Here is a 24,991-nt window from a genome sequence, read left to right as displayed (position 1 = left end):
TGACGTCACTTCGCTCCTTGCTCTCGCCCAATCCTCGAGGCCGGCGGAGGGCCAACTAACTTCAGGATTAGCGTTTTCCGGAATGCGGTTCCCGCTAGAATCTAGTGAAGAACTGAGCCCTGGAGCGGGACATAGTTGCGCCGCAAGCTTGCTGTGGGGGACTGGAGTTCTCTACTGATCGCGAGGCAAGATGCTTAAGTCCAAGACGTTCTTAAAGAAGACCCGGACAGGCGGCGTGATGAAGATCGTGCGCGAGCACTACCTGCGAGATGACATCGGCTGCGGGGCTCCCGGGTGCGCGGAGTGTGGCGGGGCGCACGGGGAGCCGGCGCTAGAGCCGCAGCCCCAAGACCAGGCGAGCAGCCTCTGGCCGCGGCCGCACTACCTGCTGCCCGACACCAACGTGTTGCTGCACCAGGTGCGTCGGCTGGCAGGCATGTGGCAGATAGGGAAGCTGAGAGCTGGAGAGTTGGGTGTGTGCGACAGTGTCACAAACTTAGAGGCACGCCCCATCAGGATCTGCTCTTACTCTCTCCCAGGCCGAGGCTTTTTTTCTTGTGCTTTTTAATTTTTTTTTTTCCTTAACCCCCTTCAGTTTTGGACTTTTAAGTAATTTTAGACAGGTTCATTTTCTAACTCCTGGTGTCTCTTCTGCCTTAGATTATAAGTGCCTGGAAGCCGAAGACCTGGGCTTCTGAGGCTTTCAGCTTGCGACCCCCAGGCAGCTTGTAAGTGCCTACGTACAAAAACTGTGGGCCACATATTTCTTTATGAACAACCGTAATGCTACGAATTCAGTTTCTTTCTGTGTGCTCTTACTGGTTAGGCCTGAAGGGTTAAGTGACTATTGTCACTTTTTGTATAGCAGAATAACTCCATGGCTTTATATATAGTATTTTTAAACTGATAGTTTTATATTTGAAAGAATTTCTAAATGAACGTGGGGAAAGAGTAACTTTTTTTTTCTTTTTAAGATTGATGTACTCGAGGACCCTGCCATCAGGAATGTAATTGTGCTACAGACGGTTCTCCAAGAAGTGAGAAATCGGAGTGCCCCTGTATATAAAAGAATTCGGGATGTGACTAATAACCTAGAAAAGCATTTTTATACATTCACTAATGAGCACCATAGGTAAGAGAAGAAATATAAAGTATTACAAAATCATAAGTGTCTAAATTTGACAGAAGATTCTTAGGAGTAATTTGTGACATTATTGAAAAAAACCATAGTGCTCAATGAATCTTACTAAGATCACCTAGGCTTTGGGGAGATCAAACCTAAAACCAAGATGTATTGACTCTTAGGCTCTAGTGCCAGTTACTTTTATTTCCATAGTGTATTCATTTTAAATTGGTTTTAGCATGTGATCAACAATAGATTTGCAAGATAAGTGTAGCTTGGAATACTGTATTATATGTATATCATAGGGTAATACAATAAGGCATATGAGTTTGTGAAGGAAAGATTTAAAAAATATGAATCAGATTTATTCTTAACGGGCTGTAAATTTGTTAAATGGATCCGTTACAACTGAATCACACTGAAGATTAGATTAAGAAATAGATTTTTTTTTTTTTTTTTTTGAGACAGCGTCTTGCTAAGTAGTTCAGACAGGCCTTGAACTCACTATGTAGCGGAGGCTGGCCTCCAATTTTGGTAATCCCAAATGCTGGAAATACAGATGTGAGTCACCATGCCCGGATTTCTGTTTTTTTAGTTTTTTGTTTGTTAGGCTGAAGACCTTTGAACTCAGTATGTAGTCTTAAAAAAATATGATACTGCCTATTTCTGATCTTACATTAATAATCTGTGATGGGTGTCTGATACTTTATCAGTTCTTCAGCCTTGACACTGTTGATGTCTTGGGCTGGGTAATGCTTGTTGTGGGCAAGCTGTTGTGCGTATTATAGGATGTTTTAACAGCATCCCCATTTTCTACTCACTACATGACTAGTCTTTCCCTTCTGCTACCATCAGTGAGTTGTAACATGTAGCGTTTCCAGACATTGCTCTGTGGTCCCCTGCTTGGGGGAGAGGGTGGTGCTGCAAATTCAACCCCTGATTGAGAACAACCAGGTTAGACTTTTGGTTGTGTTAATGAATCCCATCAGATTGTGCACATTAAAAAAAATGATTTCTTAAATTTCTTACAGCATGAAAGTAAATATTGCTCTTATAAAGAACACTAATACAGATTTTTATGCATGTATCTTTTTGGTAGTGGTAACAGGAAAATTACTTGCTTTTCAGTTCCATAGACCAAGTTTTGGTTGAATGTGTTCATCAGATTCCTACTTTGGTTAGTAATTTTGTTCATTCAAGTTATTGTAAATAGGCTCTAGTACTAGGGTTTATGAAAGACTCTTAGGACAATAACAAATCTCATCTAAGGTTTTTTTTTTACTCGTCATCAAAGTTAAATTCAAACTTATCATGTCTTTCACTGATAAACTTAAAGCATTAGCAAGTACATTTAATGGTAGAGAATAAAACAATTCTTAAAATCTATGAAGTAAGTGTAAAATTGAATGTTTTTATAGACACCAGAGGCTATTGCACTGAATTTTGTTAGTGTGCTTAAATCTGGATTTGAAGAGCAAAAAGAAATGAGTAACGCAGTCCTGATTCAGAGTGGGTAGTCTTAGAAGGAGCAAGAAGTCTCAAGTATATCTGATCTTTCCGTCTCTAGTCTTTGCCTTTTGTTGAATGTTTACCATGAATAATTTATGATGAGGAATGTGTGTTAGTTCATAGTTTGAATAAAGTGTTGTCTCACCTACCAAGTTCATTAGTTTGTTTCAGTAAACTATTTAATGCCCCATCATGAAGTATAAATTCTGATCTTAAATTTTTCTTTTTGTGATATACAATTGTATCACACTTTTTATTTATACATAATTTTTTCTTTTCCAAGCAAATTGTTGTTTTAAAACCTTACCTATAAATATCCCATGTATTTTTTCTCTGATATGTAACTCTGCACAATCAAAGTAAAACAGATACGTACTGACTTTTCATTTTCTTGGCTTTCATAATTCACTTTCAGTTTCAGTGTCTGAAAAGTTCTTATATGTTTCTGTTGATTTCTTTTTATTTTTCCCTTACATATAGAGAGACCTATGTGGAACAAGAACAGGGAGAAAATGCTAATGACAGAAATGATAGAGCCATTCGAGTGGCAGCAAAATGGTACAATGAACATCTGAACAAAATGTCAGCAGAAAATCAGCTACAAGTTATCTTCATAACAAATGACCGCAAAAACAAAGAGAAAGCTGTGGAAGAAGGAATACCAGCATTCACATGTAAGCCTAAATGTAGATGCATTTACTGATGTTTGGAAGTTCATAAAAAAATTATGATCAGACGAGACACTTGAATTTATTAAGAACAATATTAACTTATTTTTCAGGTGAAGAATATATAAAGAGCTTGACTGCTAATCCTGAACTCATAGATCGTCTTGCTTGTTTGTCTGAAGACGGGGTATGTGTCAGTTTGATCTGTTTTGAAAAGTAAAAATACTAAAATAGCTACCTTTGAATGTGAGACTTATAGCTGCTAGGTTTAAAAATTGAAATATCAATAAATTGGAATTGAAGTAGGTATTGGGTTATAGACAACAGCCCGTATTATTAGGTTTATTAACATGCCATTCCTAAATGAATTAATTTTCTAAAATAAGGACTGTCATATGGTGGCTCTGTTTTTGTTGACAAAATGAGTGGACCCTGTGGCAGATTTGTGAATAAGTAATATGTGTTTGAGAGGCAGTGCAGACAGTATACAGTTCAAAGGGAGGGGAATCAGAAAAAAAAATAGAGTGGAAGAAACGGTGCTGGATAATGACCTAGAATTTCTTCAGTACATCAGTAATCCTTCAAGTGTCTCACAAGATGTCTGTAAAAGTCTGCCCCAAGGGGAAGAGAACAGGTGGGATTCTGACCTCCCTGTTTCATGTGGCAGAATTAGAGAAATTCAGGCTATATGAGAATATGGACAGGGAGCGTTCTGGGGTTAATGTGTAAGAACACTAATGTCATTATAAAAGACACTACATTGTTGCCTACAGCAAGATTACAGGCAGAGAGGTGAGTAAAGAGGTCCCTGCAGCAGTCAATGTGAGGGACGTTGTAAAAGCACTAGTCAGACTCAGCCCTCATTTTCTTTTCATATAAAGTGTATTTAGCAATAATGATTTCCTAGCATTGTGAAGAGAATTAAATGAGATAATGCTAAATTATTAGAAATTTTTATCTCAATGCCTGGCATGAAGTTACAGTGAATTTAAATGGTAGCTATTATTGTAGGATAGTGTCTTTATGACATTTCTCCCATCCCTTATCTGTAGCTACTTTACAAAACTAAAATGAAATGAGAAGATAAAAGTTGGACTTGAATTTTGGGTTACTCTACAGATTTAGGATTGCCCTGTGTATTATGTAGTCACTAGTTGCATATGAATGTTTAAATTATAAAATTCAGCTTCCTCAGTTGGTACTCGTCATCTATAGATTGTTTAAGAGAAAATTGTATCTTACGGCCATTGTGTTAGATCTTGCAAAGAAGATCCCCTTCTTGAGAGAAGTTTTTCATATATACTATAATGTGGATTTTGAAAAGTTACCTGGTAGTAATGATAGTTCTATACTGAATGAACAGAGACGTACTGACTACATCTTTTGGTTTGCTTATTTCATAGAAAGAAATAGAAAGTGGGAAAATAATATTTTCAGAGCATCTTCCCTTAAGTAAGCTACAACAAGGTGTAAAATCTGGTATTTACCTTCAAGGAACATTTAGAGCTAGCAGAGAAAATTACTTAGAAGCTACAGTGTGGATTCATGGAGACACTGAAGAAAATAAAGAGGTAAGTATGTAAATTTTTATTCACTGACATAAGTGTATTTTATACACTAAGTATTTAAAATTTTCTATGGTAATTTTTTTGCTTTACAGTCCTAATTTATATTGAAAGAAGTCATATAAACTAGTAGAATTAATAAATTTTTAGGAAGTTGCTCATTGATAATAAGGACTAACTTTCTGTTAGCCTCTTTCTTTGAGAGAGTCTTGCTGTGCAGTTTAGAGTGGCCTTGAACTCACTGTGTAGGCTAGGCCAGCCCTGAATCATAATGATCCTCCTGCCCCAGCCTGACAAGTGCAGAGATTTCCAGCATGTGCAACCGTACCCACCTGCAGCCCTTTTTTTTTTGGTCTTTTTCGTTTTTATCGGTACCAGGGATTGAACTCACGACTGCCTGCTTGCAAGGCCAGCACTTATGCCGTTGAGCTAAATCCCCAGCCCCCTGCAGCCCAATTTTAAAAACAAAAATCTAACCCATCACATTATTAAAAAAAAATGAGATGCTTCCATTTTATATATTATGACCCATTATGGCAAATACTATTTATGTGTCATTCAGTGGTCACTATTTACCAACACTTTGCATACAGTGCTTCATTTAATCTTTAGCCCAGCCTATAAAAGTGTTCTTGTATTTTCATTTCACTGATCAGGACCCTGAGATTTAGAAAGTTAAGCTTTCCCAAAATTCTTGATACCTTTACAAGTTACAGTAGAGCCATGAATACAACTTGTATTTTCTGACCTTTTTTTGTATTCTGGGTTTTTTTTGCTTACTTTATAGTTACTGAGTGTATAACAAAGGTGTGCTGTTGGATTACATAAAGATATTTAGAACATGTGAACTTCTGGATAGTTTCACATCCTGATATTAAAGTATTTGGGTACATGCTGTGTGTTGTTCTAAACAGATAATTGTACAAGGACTTAAACATTTAAACAGAGCTGTTCATGAAGATGTTGTGGCCGTGGAGATTCTCCCCAAGAATCAGTGGGTAGCGCCATCTCCTGTGGTTTTACAGGATGAGGGTCAGGATGAAGATGATGTGGAGAAAGAAGAGGAGACAGAGCGCATGGTATGAGACCACACAGGCTCCACTTTCATGTCTGGAGCTCTGAACAGTGCTTCTAAACAAACATGTTAGCCTTGGAGAGACTGAATAAGTTTCATTGTTTTCAGATTATTGAATGAAATTACAGCTCTGTAGGTGCATTATGTGTTATAAGCATAGTTGATTTTTGATGTAAGTGTATAGCTAGTCTTCTTTTACTTTCATAATTCACTCAAATAGGTTTAAATACAAAGAGTATTAATTTGAGTTTATAACTGCAAATCTATGACATTCAGTATGAAATCTGAATTATTGAGGTCTAAGTAAATAAAAATTTCTGAAATACTTTTATGTAATGTTAAGATTTCCTCAGCATATGTTTCTGGGCCTTTGTATTTGGGCAGTTTAAGTATTTCATCTCTTACTGTATTATTAAGAGAATGCGTTAATTTTTTTTCTTTTGAACTAATCTACTTAAACTGTATTTCCTGTTTCAGAGTTGCAAAAATAATATAGTTGAAATACATTTGTAGCTCTTGTCCATCAGGTGGTTTTGTTTGTTAGTTTCAGTTTTATGGAGTCTTAGTGTAGCCGCCAAGATCCTTTTCAAACAGAAGGCATTCTGCGAGTTTTTTTTGGATAATGAAGAACCTGTAAAGTACATGCCTTTTTAAATCAGTAATAAGACCCAAAAGTGAACTAGTAATTATAACCACATAGCTTATCTATTAGTGTTAACTAGTATAAAGTCCTAGTCTACTGATTCCTAGGGTTGTATCTGTTTTAGTCATGAACCCTTATTTAAAAATGAAGAATGATTTCTGACATTTATTTAGTTTTTTTTCTTAATTGTCCATTTTCGCATTGTTTTATCATAGAACACTGTGGCTTGTTTTGGCATGTTCTTGCCTAGAATTTTGAAGTCCAGTGATTCTGTAGTTCTCTGTCATAATTTGGTACTTGAATGTGTTAGTGTTGATGGATGTACTTCTAATTTTGAAGGAAAATCTCACTAAGAAGAAAAATGGCTGAAGGTTTTAATTTTTATATTTCAGCTTAAAACTACTATAAATGAAAAAATGTTAAGGCCTACAGGTAGAGTTGTAGGAATAATAAAAAGAAATTGGAGACCATATTGTGGCATGCTTTCCAAGTCCGCTATTAAGGAGGTGAGTAAAGAAAATGTTCCTATTAATAAAAAGTGATAAATATTTAATAGCACTCAGAACTCCTTTTGTACTTACTTCCATATTTTGTTTGTGTTAACTTTTTTTCATGGCTACTTACGTAGCATGTGAAACACCATAGGGTTGTTCTTAACACCACCAAAACAAACTTACTTTTCCCTAATTTTCTGTAGTCAAGAAGACATCTCTTTACACCTGCTGATAAAAGAATTCCACGGATTCGGATAGAAACCAGACAGGCTTCTGCATTAGAAGGACGAAGAATTATTGTTGCTATTGATGGCTGGCCCAGAAATTCCAGATATCCAAATGTAAGCTTAAAATTACTGATTTTATGTTAAGATATTTAACAATTTGAATAATGTTGCTTTTAATGAAGACAGAATCAGATATCGTTTAAGATTTGTACAGTAACTTAGGAATATTTCATACCGTTACTAAATAGAATACCAAAATTCAAAATTAATTTTATGAAATTCCACTGTAAACCTTGTACTTACTTTTATTCAAAATGCCAAACAACTTTTTTGCTGAGTTTGAAAAAGTGTTTGAATCCTAAATGAATTCTAGTCAACAAATTTCAAAACTATTGTTTTTCAGACACCTTTTAAACCTCAAAGTTATTAGGCAATAAATAGAAGATTAGAACTGGGCCCTTACGGAGTTTTATTGTTTTATGGTAAAGTAGTTGTTTTCCGTCTTGTCATTTTCAGCTATGAAATTAACCAGTGGGTCATTATGAAGAAGCTATAAGAACATTTTTTAAAAGGAATATTTAGAAATTCAGAAGTGATATATAAAATGCTAAAGAATTTAATACAATAATATAAAATACTTATAAAATATGCCTTTCTAATAAAACCTTTTGGCCCTAGGGACACTTTGTAAGAAATTTAGGCGATGTTGGAGAAAAAGAGACTGAAACAGAAGTTTTGTTACTTGAGCATGACGTTCCTCATCAGCCCTTTTCACAGGCTGTGCTTAGCTTCCTTCCAAAGATGCCTTGGAGCATTACTGAAAATGTAAGTTGAAAACAGTTATAGTGACTAACTTAGTATATCTTGCCTATTTTTAATTCTTGTTTTTAAATATATAGAAACAGTGGTCTGGCCTCCCCCATGTTCAGCTAAATCAACACTATTGAGGATTATATTCATCATTTGCTTGTTCACTGAAAGATAAAATTTTCTAGGTTGCGGACACTAGTGTCAGATTTTTCAAAAGCATAAAAACCACTGGTTGCAAATCACATGTGGTTGTCATCAAGAAGTTGTTTTTATCCAGGTAATGATTTCACAACAGCTGTGTTGCAGTTGTGTTACAGACAATAGACCAAATGCAGGGAAAATGGTACCGAGAAGGTTTAGGAGGCAGTTTATTACACTGGTGGGCTTCTGACTAGAATTTCTCTGAAAGGGTCAGAGCCCTGCACAGCAGAGTTTCAGGGCTTTTAAAAGGAAAGTAGGTGGGGAGACACAAAGGCAAAATTTGGCACACATGATTGAAGGGTTGGGTGTTCTAATGGATTGTGAACAGAGCCTAAACATTTCAAGTACCTTGTAAGGCTATCAATTATACAAAGCATGGGTTATACAAAGGAAGAAGTACCCCATTATATTTGAAGTTACTTTGTGAGGCCATCTGTTACAAAGGCAGCAAAGATGGGTGTTTATATAAAGGGAGAGGTGTTCTGTTACTGGGCCTGCCGGACATGTCTGCTTGGTCTTGGCAGGTATTCTGGGCAGGCTTTTATTTAAAATTTTAATTTTTCCCTTTCAGTTGTGCTGTTGAACTGATTTTATTCTTTATAATGTGGCATCTTCTAGGACATGAAAAACCGAGAAGACCTGAGGCATCTATGTGTTTGTAGCGTGGACCCACCAGGATGTACTGATATAGACGATGCTCTGCATTGTAGAGAGCTTAAAAATGGGAATTTGGAGGTACTCACATTGCAACATCATTGATACTGTCATGATATTCTTACCAAAATATGATTCTTTTCTTGAGTTTATTTTCTATTCATCTAACATAAAATACGTGAATTAGTCATGTTAAGGTTATAGCTGCAAAAACTAATGGCTATGTGTTCCTAAATTTCTTTTCATGGTGTGTCAACTCTATTAATAATGCATATCACCATCTTTTTGTTTTTACCTTTTTAAGGTTGGTGTTCATATTGCTGATGTTAGCCATTTTATTAGGCCAGGAAATGCCTTGGATCAAGAATCAGCTAGAAGAGGAACAACTGTATATCTCTGTGAAAAGGTAAATACATTGAATTTAAAATGCTTTTAACTCTCAATTTGCACTGTGAAGTTGTTTAACAGTAACTGTTTGAAATAGTGTATACTGTAACTAAAAGAAAAACTGTGCATGGTGTAAAGTAGCCTAAATCATTGAAAACATTGTAGTTCTTTGGTATTTAGCAGTATATATAACAACTAGATGTAGTTGACCAAAATGTTTGTGTAGCACAGTTCAGTTTATGAACTTAATTTGTTCCGTGATCCTGGAGAAGATGGTTGCGTTTGGGTTCCTGTGGGTCATGTTTATCATCTGAAGTAGAGTTTGAGAATGGAACCACTATTGTGCTGAACCAAATTGTTCGAGCACAGAAAGATTCATGAATGGAGGTATTACTCTTATTTTTCTTTTAGTTATGGGTCTCAAATTTATATAGAACAGTTGTGCAAATGAGGGGAAGGTTAAGCTTAGTTTGTTATAGACTCATGGTCAGAGTTCTCCATATAGCTTTTTTCCATAAAAATTTGATTTTTTTCTCTTTTATTTCAAAACACTGTGTAATCTCTTGTTAAACATTGAGTAAGGTTCAATTATAGACTTGGTAGAGCTTATGTCAATTATCACATATCACAAATTTCAAACTTTAAGGATAGCAAGGTGTTTGGTATTGAGGATTTATGCTTAAGTTGATGAGTATGAAATCCAATTTCTTTTATTACTTGCTTTTTGTACCAATTTTGTATGAGTCTTTTTCCATAGTCAGGTATTTTTACTCGATGACTTTGTAATTCTCCTAGTGAAAAGACCAGAACACTCTATTTCTCCTTGTTTAGTTAATGCTATTTGATAGTAGAACACCAAGTAAACATACAGATGTACCTAAGTAATCAGAGACTCTGTTTCTGTCTTACAGAGGATTGACATGGTTCCAGAGTTGCTTAGCTCTAATTTATGTTCCTTAAGATGTAACGTTGACAGGTATTTATACATGCTTGTCCATAAGACAATTGTAATTACTATTTTAACTGATTCACATCAACAAATGTTGTCTGCTTTTACTCATAGGCTGGCATTTTCATGTATTTGGGAAATGAATCATAATGCTGAAATTTTAAAAACAAGATTTACCAAAAGTGTCATTAATTCAAAGGTTAGTTTCATACTTCATTTCTAATATTTAAAGTCTTTTTAACAGTTTCCTAGATTGTTTTGAAAAACTTAGGCTCGTAAAAGTGTATTTTTATTATAAAGCCAAAGCTAGTTTTGTGTTTTCAGTTATTTGCTTAACTTGATATTTCTGAGAACATGGTTTTATGTAGCAGTGTCCTGTATTCAGCCAATTCTTGAGAAGCCCAAGTAGATGATTATTTATGTCCAACTCTTGAACCCCAGTAATAGACATTATTCCTACTTAAAAATGATCACTGCTTTAAAAATTAGCATGTAAAACAAATTAGCATGTGTATCGTTCTAGTTCACATATTTTTCATAGAAGTGATGTTAAAAGTCATAGTTAGATTCTGAGACCATGCTCCGACAGAATGCCCCCAGATTATCTTTCTCATCCTTTTCCTTTTTTTTTTCCTCCAAGTTCTTTTTTAAAATTTTATTGGCATATTTTAAATACACATAATGATCACATTCATCATAGAGAATCTGTACCTGTACGTGATAGAACTTGTTTTTTTTTCCCCCATTCCCTACCCTCCCTTCGACCCCTCCTGATTTACAAAAGCGTTGTTTCTGTCTTTTCCCTTTCTCATTTTTGTTAACTTTTCCCTTCTGTCCTTTCCACCTCCCTGTTTGAACATTTTCTTCCTATTTCACAACCTATTATATGTTTGATCCTTATTTATACTTTCGGTTTCTCATACTAGAGCGACAGTGTGGTATTCCCACATATGTGTCCAGTGTATTTCACATAAGAGTGTGGACTCAGGGTTCATCCATTTTCCTAGAAGTATCTTCAGTGCATCCTTTATGGTAGAGTAGTACTCCATTGTACCAAAGAACTACTACTTCTTTTTTTTTTCCATGCTTTCTCTGCATGGAACTTCTTCTTTATTCATTCAGCATTTGATGGGCACTTGGGTTGTTTCCAAGATCTGGCTGCAGCCTGTGCAACTATAAACATAGAGGTGTATATATCACTATGGTATGATGTTTTTAGTTCTTTTGGGAAACAGCAGGGGATTTAGCTCAGTGGCTCAAGCACCTGCCTGGTAAGCGTAAGGTCATGAATTTAATCCCTGGTACCAAAATAAAATACAACAAAATAAAAGAACTTGCAACCTTTAAAAAAACAAAAGCCTAGTTCTTTTGGGAAGATACACAGGAGGGGATCTCCAGGTTCTCCTACATTGTCCTTCATTTTGTCCTAATTGAATATGTATTAATTGAAACTTAAAAATAGCTAAAGCCTAAGCAGTTTAATAATACTGTTATTTTTTTGCTTAATATGTTTATGTTGTACAATACCTCAGATGAGAGATAATTGAGAAATCATAAATGTGAAGTATAACCACTCTAAGCTGTGAATTTTTTTGTTCTGGTTTTCTGATGTCATAGTTTTTTTTTAATGTAGTGGATACATGAGATAAAATAATGTGGTTAAAATGTAAATAATATGAGATAAAATAAAGTTGTTTAAATACTAAGCCAGTTTTTATCATTTATGAGAGTTATATTAACTTAAGGGCTTTTTTTTTCAGGCTTCTCTTACTTATGCTGAAGCACAGATGAGAATTGATTCAGCAACCATGAATGATGATATTACCACTAGTCTCCGTGGACTAAATAAACTCGCTAAAATTCTGAAAAAAGGAAGAATTGAGAAAGGGTATATTTCAAAGATATCTATTAGGTTTTTTTTTTTATTTTTGGTACTAGAGATCGAACTCATGACTGCACACTTACAAGGCAGGCGCTTGTGCCACTGAGTTAACTCCCAGCCCCCTATTAAGATGTATTTTATTTATTATGATATTAAGATAACTTGAATTATTTGGAGTGCTTAAGTATTGACAGTGCTGAATTATTTAAAATAGTCTGAATCAAGACTTAAGTGGAGACATCTCATTTCTGCTAGTTAACTTTTAAATATTAGCAGCTTGATTCTAGATTAAGGTTCAGGTATTGCTTTAGTTACTTTCTCATGACCCACCACCCACAAATTAGAAAAGAAAAGGTGTTTTTTTGGCCTAGAGATTTTAGAGGGTTCAGTTCCTAGTTGACTGGCTTCAAGGCAGCCTGGCATGACAGAAGAGAAACGGTTCATGGTGTGGCAGGCAGAAGTCAGTGAACAGCAATGGCAAGTCTGCCTTCTTTCTGTCCCTTTATTTTTCATACAGGCCACAAGCCTGTTGATTGGTGACTCCCATACCTAGGATGGGGCTTCCATCATCCACCTCTTTAATCTCAGTATCACATCCTTAATCCACATTCTCACCCTCTTGTCCTGCCACCTTCAAAACTGCCCACTACAAGTGCACTAGCTTTGGGAAAATATCTAGATATAAGCTATCACAGAAGTTGCTGTACTAAAAAATGTTCTTAGTTTAAAGTTCTTTGAGAAATTTTAGGAAAGCAAAAACTCCTTAAGACTTATATGGATTGTTCAGTTTTGACTAGAAATGTTTTTCAGATTAAACATTTTCAAGTGTTTTAAGTAAATGCAAATAGTCTTCATTGTACGTTAGAGTTGGAAAGGTTATACACTATCTAGGATTGTGTCAGAAGCAATTACTAAAAAGTTATTGGTGATAGCAAATTCTGCATCAGCACTATTTCATAAAATGTGGCTATCTGGTTGGTTTTTTTGTTCTTTGTTTTTGTTTTTTTGATATGGTGTCTCACTGTGTGGTTCAAGCTAGCTTGCAACTCACTTAGCCCAGACTAGCATAGCACTCATGGCGATCCTTCTGGCTCGGCCTCCGAAGTGCTGGGATTCCCTTCATCTCACCAGCCACATTTGTAGCTGCTCTGAGCCACATGTGACTAGTGACTACCATATTTGACAGTGCAACTATAGGACATTTCCATCAATGAAGAAAGTTGCACTGGACAGTGGTGTTCTAAGGGACTATGCTTAGCCATTGTTATTTCTCCTCACACCTCGGTTTTCTGTTTTTCCATATGATTGTCAATATGCAGTGTGAGATTATTTAAGAAGTACGTTTTTAAAGCCCAACAAATGCTATCAAACTAGACCAAACCTATTGCTGAAGTTTAAGTTAGCTGGATATAATTGGAGTATTTTTCGGGCATAAAATGATTGCTGTCTTCTGGTATATTAGGCATCAGAAACAAATTTGTGTAAAGAGATTTTTAGAAAGTTTTTTTCAAAAGCAAAATAGGGCTAGGGGTACAGCTTAGAAGTATAGTGCATAGATAACAGGTATAGGTCCTTGGTTCTGTCTCTAACATCATAAATGAATGGATAATGAATGCAATGAAAATAAAATAAGCTGAAGTCATTATTTCTAATATTTTTATAGTACAAGGCACAAATTTGTATTGATAAGTAGCTTTTCAAAGGTAGGGATTTTTTATTCTAAAAACTTTTTCCAAGACTGTCATCTGTTAATAAAGGATAGTATTGAATTTCTCAGCTTCAGAGTGAATAGAGAAAATAATAATTTCTTTTGCCTTTAATTATTAATAGTCTTGGATAGAAATGACATTTTTACAGTTTCTGTGAAGAAAAAGATCTGCATGTAATTAGTATTGGACCTGATGTAGAATATTGTACCATAAGACAAAAAGTCAAGATTCCTTCTCTGGTGTTCCTTTTGTAGATTTTCTAATAAAGATGAGGAGTAGATGAGGAGGAGGACTTAGAATCTCACTTCACTTGCCTTAACTCATTTTTTTTCTTCCATCATTGTCCAAGACTGTCTCACCTCGTGAAAATTTTTACTTTCAGGTTGAAAGTAATGAAACTAGCTTTAGATATAAACATTAGAGTTATGTGTGTAACGTTTTAAGGATTTACTTTTCAAAAGACAATGTGGCTACTCATTAAATACCATTCATGTAAATCCTTTAGCATAGTATATTATCTTACATATGGCATCCACATGTGAATGGCCATCAGTCCTTGAAACCGACTAGGAGTAGTAGTTTATTATACATCTCTTCTGTTGCTTGAATTCATGTAGAGTGTGCTTAATAACTGTGCATCTTCTGATGTTATAATCACCACCACCACCCCTCTGTATGGCAACATTCCTTTGCCTTTGTCTGTGTTTTCCTCAACTCAATACTATACATTTTCCATAGTATATAAAATTCTGCCAGTCATCTTTATGGTTGCAAAGTTATGTAGCTCAGCAAAAACTTAGAGTTGGGTGCAGAATATATTCAAGCTTTCAGAAGCATAGGGAGCTTTTCGTAAATTGCTATTGTTCACTTGTTAAATTAACTTTAAATCTATGAAATAGTAAAGCAGTTCCTATAAAGGAGCATAAAAACCTTCAAAAGAACAACTCTTGATACACATCTGGTTTTGTTTTTGTTTCTTTGTACTGGAAGTTAAACTCAGAACCTTGCACTTAGCAGGCAGGCACCGTGTCACTGACCTACGTCCCCAGCAATGTTTTCTACTTTTGAAGTATTTCCAGAATTTTGTTTGCATTACTGGCTCACTTGACTAATTCACCTCTTTAATTTTTACTTAGGGCTTTGACACTTTCTTCTCCAGAAGTTCGATTCCACATGGATAGTGAAACTCATGATCCTATAGACCTACAGACCAAGGAACTTAGGTGTGTGATTTTTCTGATGGACAGTAGATAACATTTTAAGTGTAGTGTCTCATATTTACATTAATAACAGACATATATAGATTCAGAATGTCTTTAAGTTATGATTTATATGGATTTATTCATTTATGAAATATTTGGAAAAGTAAAGATGCTCTTACTTTAGTTTTTCTTACATAAAATGGTAGTTAGTAGACAATTTTCCAATTTGACTTGCTTTATTTTGAATTGGTTTCTGATTTGACCTGTTTTCAATATAATAGTTATAGTAGGTAAAAGTTTCCCTGATTAATTACTTAAGTATTTAGTATGAAGTACACCGAGGTATGACAGGGTAGTGTTAAATACATAGGCGTGAAAGCCAAACTCTTTAAGTTCAGATTTCTACTGCTACTACTTACACAACTTTCAACAAGTTATATATCCACTCTTTGCTTCAGGTTCTCTCTGTAAAGCTATAATTTGTAATGATATCTACCTGTAGGATGTTGCGAAGACTATTTGGATATTAGTTATTGATGTACTTGTGTTATTTATTTAGTTAAGATGTAAGATACAAGAATAATTTTGACTCAGCAGTTTGGAATGTTTCCATGTCTCTTACATGGAAAATTAAACATAAATGTCTATATATGTATGTGTGTGTGTGTGTGTGTGTGTGTGTGTGTGTATATATATATATATATATATATATATATATGCCCATATGCATCTGCTTTTCTAGTAGATGAGCAAGGATTAAAAAATCAGAATATACTCAGGGTTTTTTTTTTTTTTTTTAAACTTGGGACAGTATGTGCTAGGAGTCAGAGCTAACATTCTAAAAATTCATTAGAATGAAACATCTGCATGTGTCTAATCAGTACTAACAAGGACCCCAATATTAAACCTTCTTTGAGGAAAAGATGGCCAGAGTAGAATGAAAGTAGGAAAATCACCCCCTTCTTGTTTGTTGTAGTCAGGGGTTGTACACAGAGAACAACTAGGATTAGGACATGGAGTTTATAATATTTTTTATAATGGTCACCAGAAGTTAACACAGGAAAATGCAGGAAATCTATCCGAAACACCACAGACATAGATTATTTAGTCAAAAGCCTAAATCCCGCGGCCGTGTCCCACATGAGTCCAGATAAAAATCCAGAGCTCAGGACAATGCCTCCACGAGTCCAACCGGAGGTCCAGAATCCACAAGAAGGACTCACGCCAGTCTCTTTTACGGATCTGTGCCGGGAAGACCCAAGGGTCAGTGGGTGGAAGCCAGAAAGTCTATGCCAGCAGGATGAAGGAGCTGGGCTGGTGGGATGAGGGTTCTATACTGGAGCCGAGAAGTCACACTTACAACAAAGACCAGGGCTGTCCTGAAAGGCACCACAGCTGTCCTCAGCGACACGGAAGCCCCGAGCTCCTCTGAAGACAAGCACAGTTGGGTACATGCCAGGAAGCAGCGTGACGAGTTCTTCCTGGAGACCAAGCAGCACATGTCTTCCCCTCCAGAGCCGGGAAGCAGTGCTCGATGTGAGGACCAAAGCTTCTCCAGGAGAACCAACAGCTCAGACAGCAACTCGTAGGAAAACCCACAATGCCTCCGTTTTTTAACGCCTCAACCCTCAACATCTCCCTTCTTCTTCACCTATGTATCCTGGCAACTTTCCTCAGGTGGAGCATCTTCACTCAATACCATGCTGATGTAATCCAGCTGGCGTTAAGTTAACCACCAGTTCTTAATCTATAACATTGTTTTTTTTCCAAAAGTAAATAAATGACATTTCTAAGGAATGACCCCATGTAATTGGAGGTCTTCCTAATTAAAAAAATTAATATAATTAAGAAATCTTGTCAAGAAAATAGATGTTACTAAAAATGGAAACATGAATGAAAGATTGATACGACATGTTTAGTGACTTGGGAAAAAATGGTATATACTCTGAGGGCTGATAGTTTAATAAACGAAGTTCCAACTATTTAAGAATAATACAGGTATACAAAAAAGCAGTATCAGATTGATTAAAATTTTGAAATTGTATGGATTCAGATTTTGATAAAGATTATAAAGCTTTCATTTTTTGAGTGCAATTTGTAAAGTCATCTAGCACAAAATATTTACAGTGAATGCCCAAAAGATTGTTAGCATAATAAGTGAGAATTGAACAAGACATAATTACTAAGGACACACGTGCATACATATGAATGTTTGTGTAGGAAATGCTTTATGTTGTAGGTAGAAAGGGACCTGGGGAAAAAGTTAAATATAAGAAAGGATCAGATTCTCTTTCCTGGCTTAATGCTTTTTCTGTTACAGAGAAACAAATTCCATGGTAGAAGAGTTTATGTTACTTGCTAATATCTCTGTTGCAAAAAAAATTCATGAAGAATTTTCTGAACATGCTCTGCTAAGAAAACATCCTGCTCCACCTCCATCGAATTACGAAGTCCTTGTTAAGGCAGCTAAATCCAAGGTAAGGTCACCTCACTTGAAAAATTATCCTTGTGTTATGGTCAAACCATTGCACTACAAAATTTTTATTTACCTCTCCATAACAGTTTTGTTGTTTCTTAAAGTAAAATATGCACATAATTATTTTGCTGAAAAAGAACTCATCCATTCTGATTATGGTTCTGTCTTCCTATGTTGACATTAAATCATCTGCTTAATAAAATCCTTTTTAAGGCGTACCCAACCCTAAAGCCACATGTTTTAATCTAGGCTGTTATTTATGGTATCCTTTACACATAAAGTTCGTCTGTATTTCTCCCCTTTTTCCATGGCCTCTTTGAACCACCTAACTTTAGAGATTAACAATTTGTTTTGTTTTTCTTCAACTCAGTTTAGCCCTTTTTATGTCATATTTCTTTGAAAAAAGACAACTATTTTTCACATATGTAGAAAAGAATAGTATAGAAAAGGCACTTTTTTCCAGCCCTTACCTCTAGTTAGTAGGCTTTACTTTAGGTTTATGTACCCTTGAGATGGTGTTAATTTATTTTGGGTTTTCTTATATTATGATAAGGCCTCATGTTTCCCATCTAACAGATCTTTGAAGGGGTAGCAGTGGGTCTCAGGACACTGTTCTAACAAGTTGGTGTTATTTCCAGTTTTAGCTCAGACATTAATGGTGTATCTGTCCTTACTGTATTCATCAAAACTAAATCTGCTTTCTGCTATAAGGATTTCTCTGAGTTAGGGGATTTTCTCAGTGTCTTACTTCCTAAAACCTAGCTAGAGAAAGAAAGATTTAAATATGTTTGAGTGATCTCTCTAAAGTAGAATAAAGTGGGTGCTTTGAATGTAAAAAACCTGGAGAAGAGAATCGAGAAACGCTGAAACGGACCAAATCTTCGATTTTCCTCACCTTGACAAGTACCAGCAAGCACAAAGTAGACTCTGAGAAACAGCACACTGTTCCCACCTTCCTTCTGTCCTTTGGAACTTCACTAGTCTTGATATTTCGGTACCTTCAAATGCACTCAGAAAATTAAGCTTTGGTATTGTACAAAACAATTATTGTATAATATAAAGTTATTTTTAGTCCTCCTAGCTAAAAGATAAAAGTGTGAGTCCATAACATCATGACAACTTCGATACTATGTTTGCTCAGACTATGGTATTTAGGTATTTTGTTGTTTGTTTTTCTTTTGTGGCATTGGGGCTTGAACCCAGAATGTTCACAGAGACACATTTCAAGCCCTTTACTCTGTGTGTTTTGTTTTTGAAATAGTCTTACTAAATCATTAATTTCTCAGGCTGTGCTCAAACTTTTGATCTTCCTACTTCAGCCTCCCTGAGTGCCGGGATTACATGTGTGTGCCACCACACTTCGCTATTTGGTTTTATTTTTGAAGACATAATATTATTGATGTAGGTATGTTTCATATGATACTTTTTTCCTTTCTTTTATATATAGAATTTGGAAATTAAGACTGATACAGCGAGATCATTGGCTGACTCTTTGGACCGAGCTGAGTCTCTTGCTTTTCCATATCTAAACACTCTGTTAAGAATACTAGCCACTCGCTGTATGATGCAAGCTGTGTACTTCTGTTCTGGAATGGACAATGATTTCCATCACTATGGCTTAGCATCTCCAATATACACACATTTTACTTCTCCTATCAGAAGGTATTTGTACCTTATGAAATTAAAGGAAATCAAAGAATTTTGAATTTAAAAGGTACCTTTATGCTAATATGCCATGTTTATTTTCCTTTATACATCTAGATATGCAGACATCATTGTTCATCGATTGTTGGCTGTGGCTATTGGGGCTGACTGTACTTACCCGGAGTTAACAGACAAACACAAGCTTGCAGATATTTGTAAAAACCTCAATTTCCGGCACAAAATGGCTCAATATGCTCAGCGTGCATCAGTGGCTTTTCATACGCAGGTATTTGGCTTCTGTTAGTAATTCTCTGAGCGGTGAAGTTTTGTAGTTCGTGTTATTTAATTTCAAAGTTATTTTTGTGAATTTCAAAATACTTTAAGATATTTAAATTAGACTGTGTTATTTTGCAGTTATTTTTCAAAAGCAAAGGAATAGTAAGTGAAGAAGCCTATATCCTGTTTGTCAGAAAGAATGCGATTGTGGTGTTGATTCCAAAGTATGGTTTGGAAGGGACAGTTTTTTTTGAGGAAAAAGACAAACCAAAACCACAACTTATTTATGATGATGAGGTACAGTATATCTAATGTTTCATTTTCTTGGGATGGAAGAACTTTGACCGTTCACAAATGGTAATTGTATAGTGTAAAGCTTTTTTCTGTATCCTAAAGAACTGAATCTCTGAATATGTGCCAGATTATCCATATTAACTGTGCTAGCTAAGATATGAGTTTATTCACAGAATTTCTCACTTCATGATACCTTTCCATATAGAAGTATTGTCCTTTTTTATTGTATGGAAAATCGTACTGTAGGTAGATAAAGGGATAATGGTTATTCATAGCTCTGGGAAGGAGTGGGTTTTTTTGTCTTTTTTAAAAAATTTAATTTTCTTTATTGTAAAGAGGATAATAAGAGCAATCAAAACCAGTGTAAGAAACACAAGACTTCAAAACATTATAAAATCAACAGTATTTACCATAATGCCTTGTCATGTCTTCAAAATAGCTGCTGATAACTTTGAGAATAGTAAAAATCAAACAGAACAGATTAGAATAGAAACAATTAAACAAGGGCCAAAGATTTAGCTCAGAGGTCGTGAGTTCAATCCCTGGTACCAAAAAATAGAATGAAATAAAATAAAATAATATAAACAAAACAATGAATCCAATAAAGGACTTCAAAAAAAAAAAAAAAACAGTGGTAAATCCAAAATTGCTATGATAATACATCTTGCTATACTTGAAATAGCTGCTTCTGCTATCAGATTTAACATAATCAAAAGAGCATAAAACTCAACCCAGTGAAACAATGGAAATGATAAAGGACCTCAAAACAAGACCACAGGGAATCAGCAATGGCTGCAACCCTCAGAAGGAGATTCCCCCCTAGGTGCCACACTGCGTACCACTATCCTCAGAACCTACCCCAGGCTGGCCTTGAACTTGCAGTGATCCTCCTGCCTCAGCCTCCTAAGTGCTGGGATTATAGGTGTGAACCACCGTGTTTGGCTTCTTGTTGTAATTTTGAGTGTCTCTAGTTCCATAAACAGTACACTTACAATTCTGAAAGATTACTTAATAATCTATACCTGAATATTTTGTGTTCCTCTACTAGACAAATATTTTCTGCTTAGTGGGGTGAGAATCCTGAGGTTAGTGAGTGTATGTTAGATGACCTTAAGGAAAAGAGGAAGTATGCAAATAAATATGTCATGTTTATGTGAAACTCCTAGGTTTGTGCTTTTTGTTATATACAGGTGAATACATTCTTAATAAAAATAACTTTTAAGTGTAAACTTTTACTATGAAAGGTAAACTATAAGTAGACCCTTGAGTGTAAGAAGCATTTAAGAATAAAATGTGGTTTTCTTTTTCTTTTTCCTTTCTTTTAGGCACCTTCACTTAAAATAGAAGGTGTAGTGTTCCATGTGTTTGATAAAGTTAAAGTGAAAATCATGTTAGACTCATCTAATCTTCAGCATCAGAAAATTCGAATGGCCTTGGTAGAACCTCAGGTGAGACCAAACTCCCTACATTAGAACAAACTGTGTGAGAGGAATTATTGTAATGAGGGTTTGCAAGGAGAATAATACAGTACACTTTGTGTTACTTATAATGGCCACCCACAGAGTCAAATACAAAGTAAGTACAGGAACTCTGTGTACACACTAAAGACCTAGACAATCCAGCTGAGGGCTTGGATCCCATGGCAGTATCCTGCATGGGTGCAGCTGAAGACCCAGAGCCCGTGACAGTGACTCCCACAAGTCAAACTGAAGACCTACAGCCCACAACAGTGACTTACGCAAGTCTGTTTCATGGATCTTCTAGTGGTAGAAGCTAGGAAATCTGAGCCAGTAGGCTGAGGGTTCTGCACTGGAGCCAGGAAGCAATGCTTGGAGTAAGTACCAGGGCTCCCCTAAAAAGTACTACAGCCATCCTCAGTGAAGATGAGGTCCTGAGCTCCTCTGACAGTGAAAACAGCCAGTTCTTATAGGGAAGTCAGCTTGACAAGCTTCTGGAGATCAAACAGCACACCATATTTCCTCCAGAGCCAGGAAGTGATGCTCAAAGTAAGGACCAGAGCTCCCCCAAAGTGAACTGCAGCCTTTCTTAGCAACAAGGTTCTGAGCTCCTTTTGACAATGAGAATAGCCAAGTTCATATCAGGGAAGAAGCTTAATAAGCTTCTTCAGGAGAACTTACAGCAACAGAACCAAAACCACCAAACAACAGCAACTCTTCCTCTCCGGGTCTCCTTTTTATGCTGTCGACAATCTTCAGGTGGGCCAGCCACACTCAGCACCATGTTGATTCTGGTTAGCTGGTGTTTAAGTTGACCAGCAGTTTTCAGTCTATCTCTGTAGTTGTTATTTGTGTGCAGTGTTAGAATTTGATAGTGTGAAATCCAAATATTTACAAAGTATGTTCTGTTTTCTGATTTCCTAAGGCCATAGGATCCCAGACATCTGAGATTCTTCTGAGGTCCTTGTGTCAAAATACCTGTATCAAAGATCTTTTGGGTCTTTTGCCAGGTCTTTTTCTAGTTGTGTAATCTGCACTCTTGAAGATTCAGTGTATGTGTTTTACCTAACATACTGGTTCTTAACCTGTGTCCAGCCCCAACACACCTGAGGCCTCTGATGTTCTCTTAGCAATCAGAGGCTACAGTGGGTAAATTAGTCATAAAAAAGAATTCATAGTTAAGAACACTTCTCTCCTGAGATTGTCTACCATTTACATTTCTGAAACATTAATAACTGGGTAAAATATGTATACTTTGTGTACGTAACCTTTATGTACCTTTCTCCCTCACTCTACCCCATCATTTTAAAATGGAAGGAGCAGTTATAATTGGAAGATGAGGGTTAAGATTTATTTCGTATTTATACTTTTAATCAGTCACCTTATCTTTCCCTGTTTGCATTACTTTAGATCCCAGGAATAAGCGTTCCTAGTGAGATTTCAAACATGGACATTAATGAACCAGAGGAGAAGAGGAGAAAGCTTGAAAAGTAGCTACTTTTGATAACAAACTTCAAAGACTGATTTCCTTTATAAAAAAGAACTTGAGAGAATACTTCTGAGCCTCTGTGATAGTTTGTTACTTTTAAATACATTTTAATAATTTCAGGAATTTGCATTTTTATTAAACTGTTGACTATGTCTGTCTTGTCATATCACACTATTTCGTTTCTGGACTGAGCAGAACCATTAATGCAGAAAAATTCAATTGAATATCCATCACTTAAATAATGACAGGATAGCAACTTGAGGCATCTGTAAAGATCATTGAAATGGAACATTCATATGTTCATTTAAGAGCAGATTAGTTTTGTGTAAGTTCTTTGATTATTTATATTGGTTTAAAAAAAAAACCAAACTTATTTCCCTATAGAGGGAAACAGGACATTTTTGGACACAAAGAATAATCCTTCCTAAATCTTGGAGCCATCAGTGTTTGGTATGGAATCTCCTTTGCCATTTTAATTTATTGAATTTAAAGTATCCCTCACTCTGATCAAATGTCTCCTGTGGTCCCTGACAGGCTTGAATGTTAGGTGATTGTTAAGAGTTGGACCTGACTGGGAAAATAGTTTTTTGTAACTAGGTGTTAAGTGTGATCATCCTTGACCTTCAGCTCCAGTGTCCTCCCAAAAGAAGGCTTTAAAACTCAGAAAATACAGTACTTGAAATGTCTTTGTTACTTATAGAAAACAGACAATAGCTTTTAAATTGCAGTTGTTATCAGTTTGCACAGGAGAGGGAGAATTGTATTAAGGGCGTATTTAAAAGAAACCAATTACAATAAACATTTGGTGTGCCAGATTGACTATTTCCCTTGCTAAACAGATTATACTAAATTGGTGTCTTCAAGAATACTTTTGAGACAGGGTTACCTTAAAACCTGCAGTCAATTTCTAAAGCACTCATGGTGTACAAGTTTTATCACCAGTCAGATAACACTACTTCTGCCTTCCAAGAATTTGCAGTACCATGTAAATACTGGCAAGTAAGTCAGCACGCATGTTGAATGAGTGTAACTACAGTATTTTAGTCATGTGGGCACTCAGTAATTGAGACAGACTTGTTTCACTGAAGGAAGATAACATCTAGTAGACTTTGGTCCATGAAAATGATGAGGTCAGTGACTGACTGACAGGAGTGTAAAAGGCACAAACATTCTAGACTTTTTCTGACTAATGCACTTATGGCACACATTGTTGCTGCTATTAGCTTTAGACAGTATTTGAACAAAAGAGCATGAATTCCATTAAGCCCTCATTAATGGTCAAGTTTCATACAATGTTTGTGTCCCCAAGTATTACCCACTTGAGTTTCCTTTACCACCCATTTAAAAATTGTTTGACTAGGCCAGTTTACCTGCAGTAGACAAAGCAAGGCTATTACTAATTGTATGTCTGTTTGTCCACATTGGGGGTGGGGTGTCAGGGAAATGGTAATCAGACCTTAATTCCGTAAAGATGATGAGAAAGGAACCTTGTGTTTTCCCCTGAGACCACTGCTTTTGGTAATCCAAAATGTTTCATTTCTAGTGCCAGTTTGTATGTTAAGCAGGTTATATGGACTTGCAGTGGGTCTTATCTGGGTTTGAATCTATACATTGAAAATATTCAGGAAAGAAAACTGTCAGTACTAAACACGCATAGGCTTTTTTCTCAGATGATCCAGCATAACTGTGTACACAGCATTTACATGACACTTGGTATTACAAGGGATGTCAAGATTATTTGAAGTATATGATAGAAGTGCCTAGGTTCTTTGCAGATTGTCCTTTTATGGGGGACCCGGGCAGCTGTGGATTTCCCTGTCCAGTATCCCAGTTCCCCATGGACACTGAAGCATGACTATATTTCACTCAAAACTCAAAAAGCCCTATTAGGGCTGTTTTACCCTTTTTAACAGATGAGAAAACTGAGGTTTATGGTCTATAGTGACAAGAGGGATTTTATTCTAGATTATAATCCTGACTGACTTCTTGACCTATGCTATTAAAAAAACAATACCCAGGATGGCTCCTATTCTTAAGGTCCAGAACTCTTACCTACAGTGATTATTTTTTAGTTAAGTTTTTATTGAGTCTAAAGTCTGTGATTAAGGCAGGAAAGAAGATTTTTGTTCTCATTTGAAGGTTAGCAATAATGTGTGGAACTCTCCACAGAACAAGAAAGAAAATGACACAGTGATAATGTACATTTTCTAGGGCTACTCTTTGAATGAAAAAGTTCTTTAAAAAGTATTAAGTACAA

At 35.9% G+C, this 24,991-nt stretch overlaps 1 protein-coding gene across 2 annotated transcripts; it reads left to right on the top strand.

The window, feature by feature from the left end:
- Positions 1–52: 52 nt before the first annotated feature.
- On the top strand, positions 53–22,886 carry Dis3 (DIS3 homolog, exosome endoribonuclease and 3'-5' exoribonuclease). 2 transcript variants are annotated; one of them, XM_003477624.5, is made up of 21 exons: positions 53–418; positions 975–1,132; positions 3,113–3,306; positions 3,414–3,487; positions 4,704–4,871; positions 5,780–5,944; positions 6,976–7,089; positions 7,281–7,418; positions 7,983–8,129; positions 8,934–9,050; positions 9,274–9,375; positions 10,268–10,332; positions 10,420–10,504; positions 12,066–12,193; positions 15,033–15,119; positions 17,419–17,575; positions 19,022–19,236; positions 19,336–19,504; positions 19,633–19,791; positions 21,114–21,236; positions 22,656–22,886. In XM_003477624.5, the coding sequence occupies exons 1-21, from the start codon at positions 191–193 to the stop codon at positions 22,737–22,739; spliced, it is 2,877 nt and encodes a 958-aa protein (XP_003477672.1). In that variant the 5' UTR covers positions 53–190; the 3' UTR covers positions 22,740–22,886. The 2 variants fall into 2 exon arrangements, with proteins under 2 accessions (XP_003477672.1, XP_063102899.1); XM_063246829.1 differs by having other exon boundaries at positions 153–294.
- The last annotated feature ends 2,105 nt before the right edge of the window (positions 22,887–24,991 follow it).

Source organism: Cavia porcellus, unplaced genomic scaffold (assembly GCF_034190915.1).
Source record: "Cavia porcellus strain 051 isolate PalLab524CR breed Dunkin Hartley unplaced genomic scaffold, mCavPor4.1 scaffold_4, whole genome shotgun sequence".
Taxonomy (NCBI): domain Eukaryota; kingdom Metazoa; phylum Chordata; class Mammalia; order Rodentia; family Caviidae; genus Cavia; species Cavia porcellus.
Note: the sequence above shows the minus strand (reverse complement) of the source record. Positions and strands in the feature narration are given on the sequence as shown.

Bases quoted from the DNA above. Each gene is read 5' to 3' on its own strand.
- Dis3 (XM_003477624.5), top strand. From the start codon at position 191: ATGCTTAAGTCCAAGACGTTCTTAAAGAAGACCCGGACAGGCGGCGTG. The intron at 19,505-19,632 runs GTATTTGGCTTC...GTTATTTTGCAG, and splicing joins CAGTGGCTTTTCATACGCAG to TTATTTTTCAAAAGCAAAGG. The intron at 21,237-22,655 runs GTGAGACCAAAC...GCATTACTTTAG, and splicing joins TGGCCTTGGTAGAACCTCAG to ATCCCAGGAATAAGCGTTCC.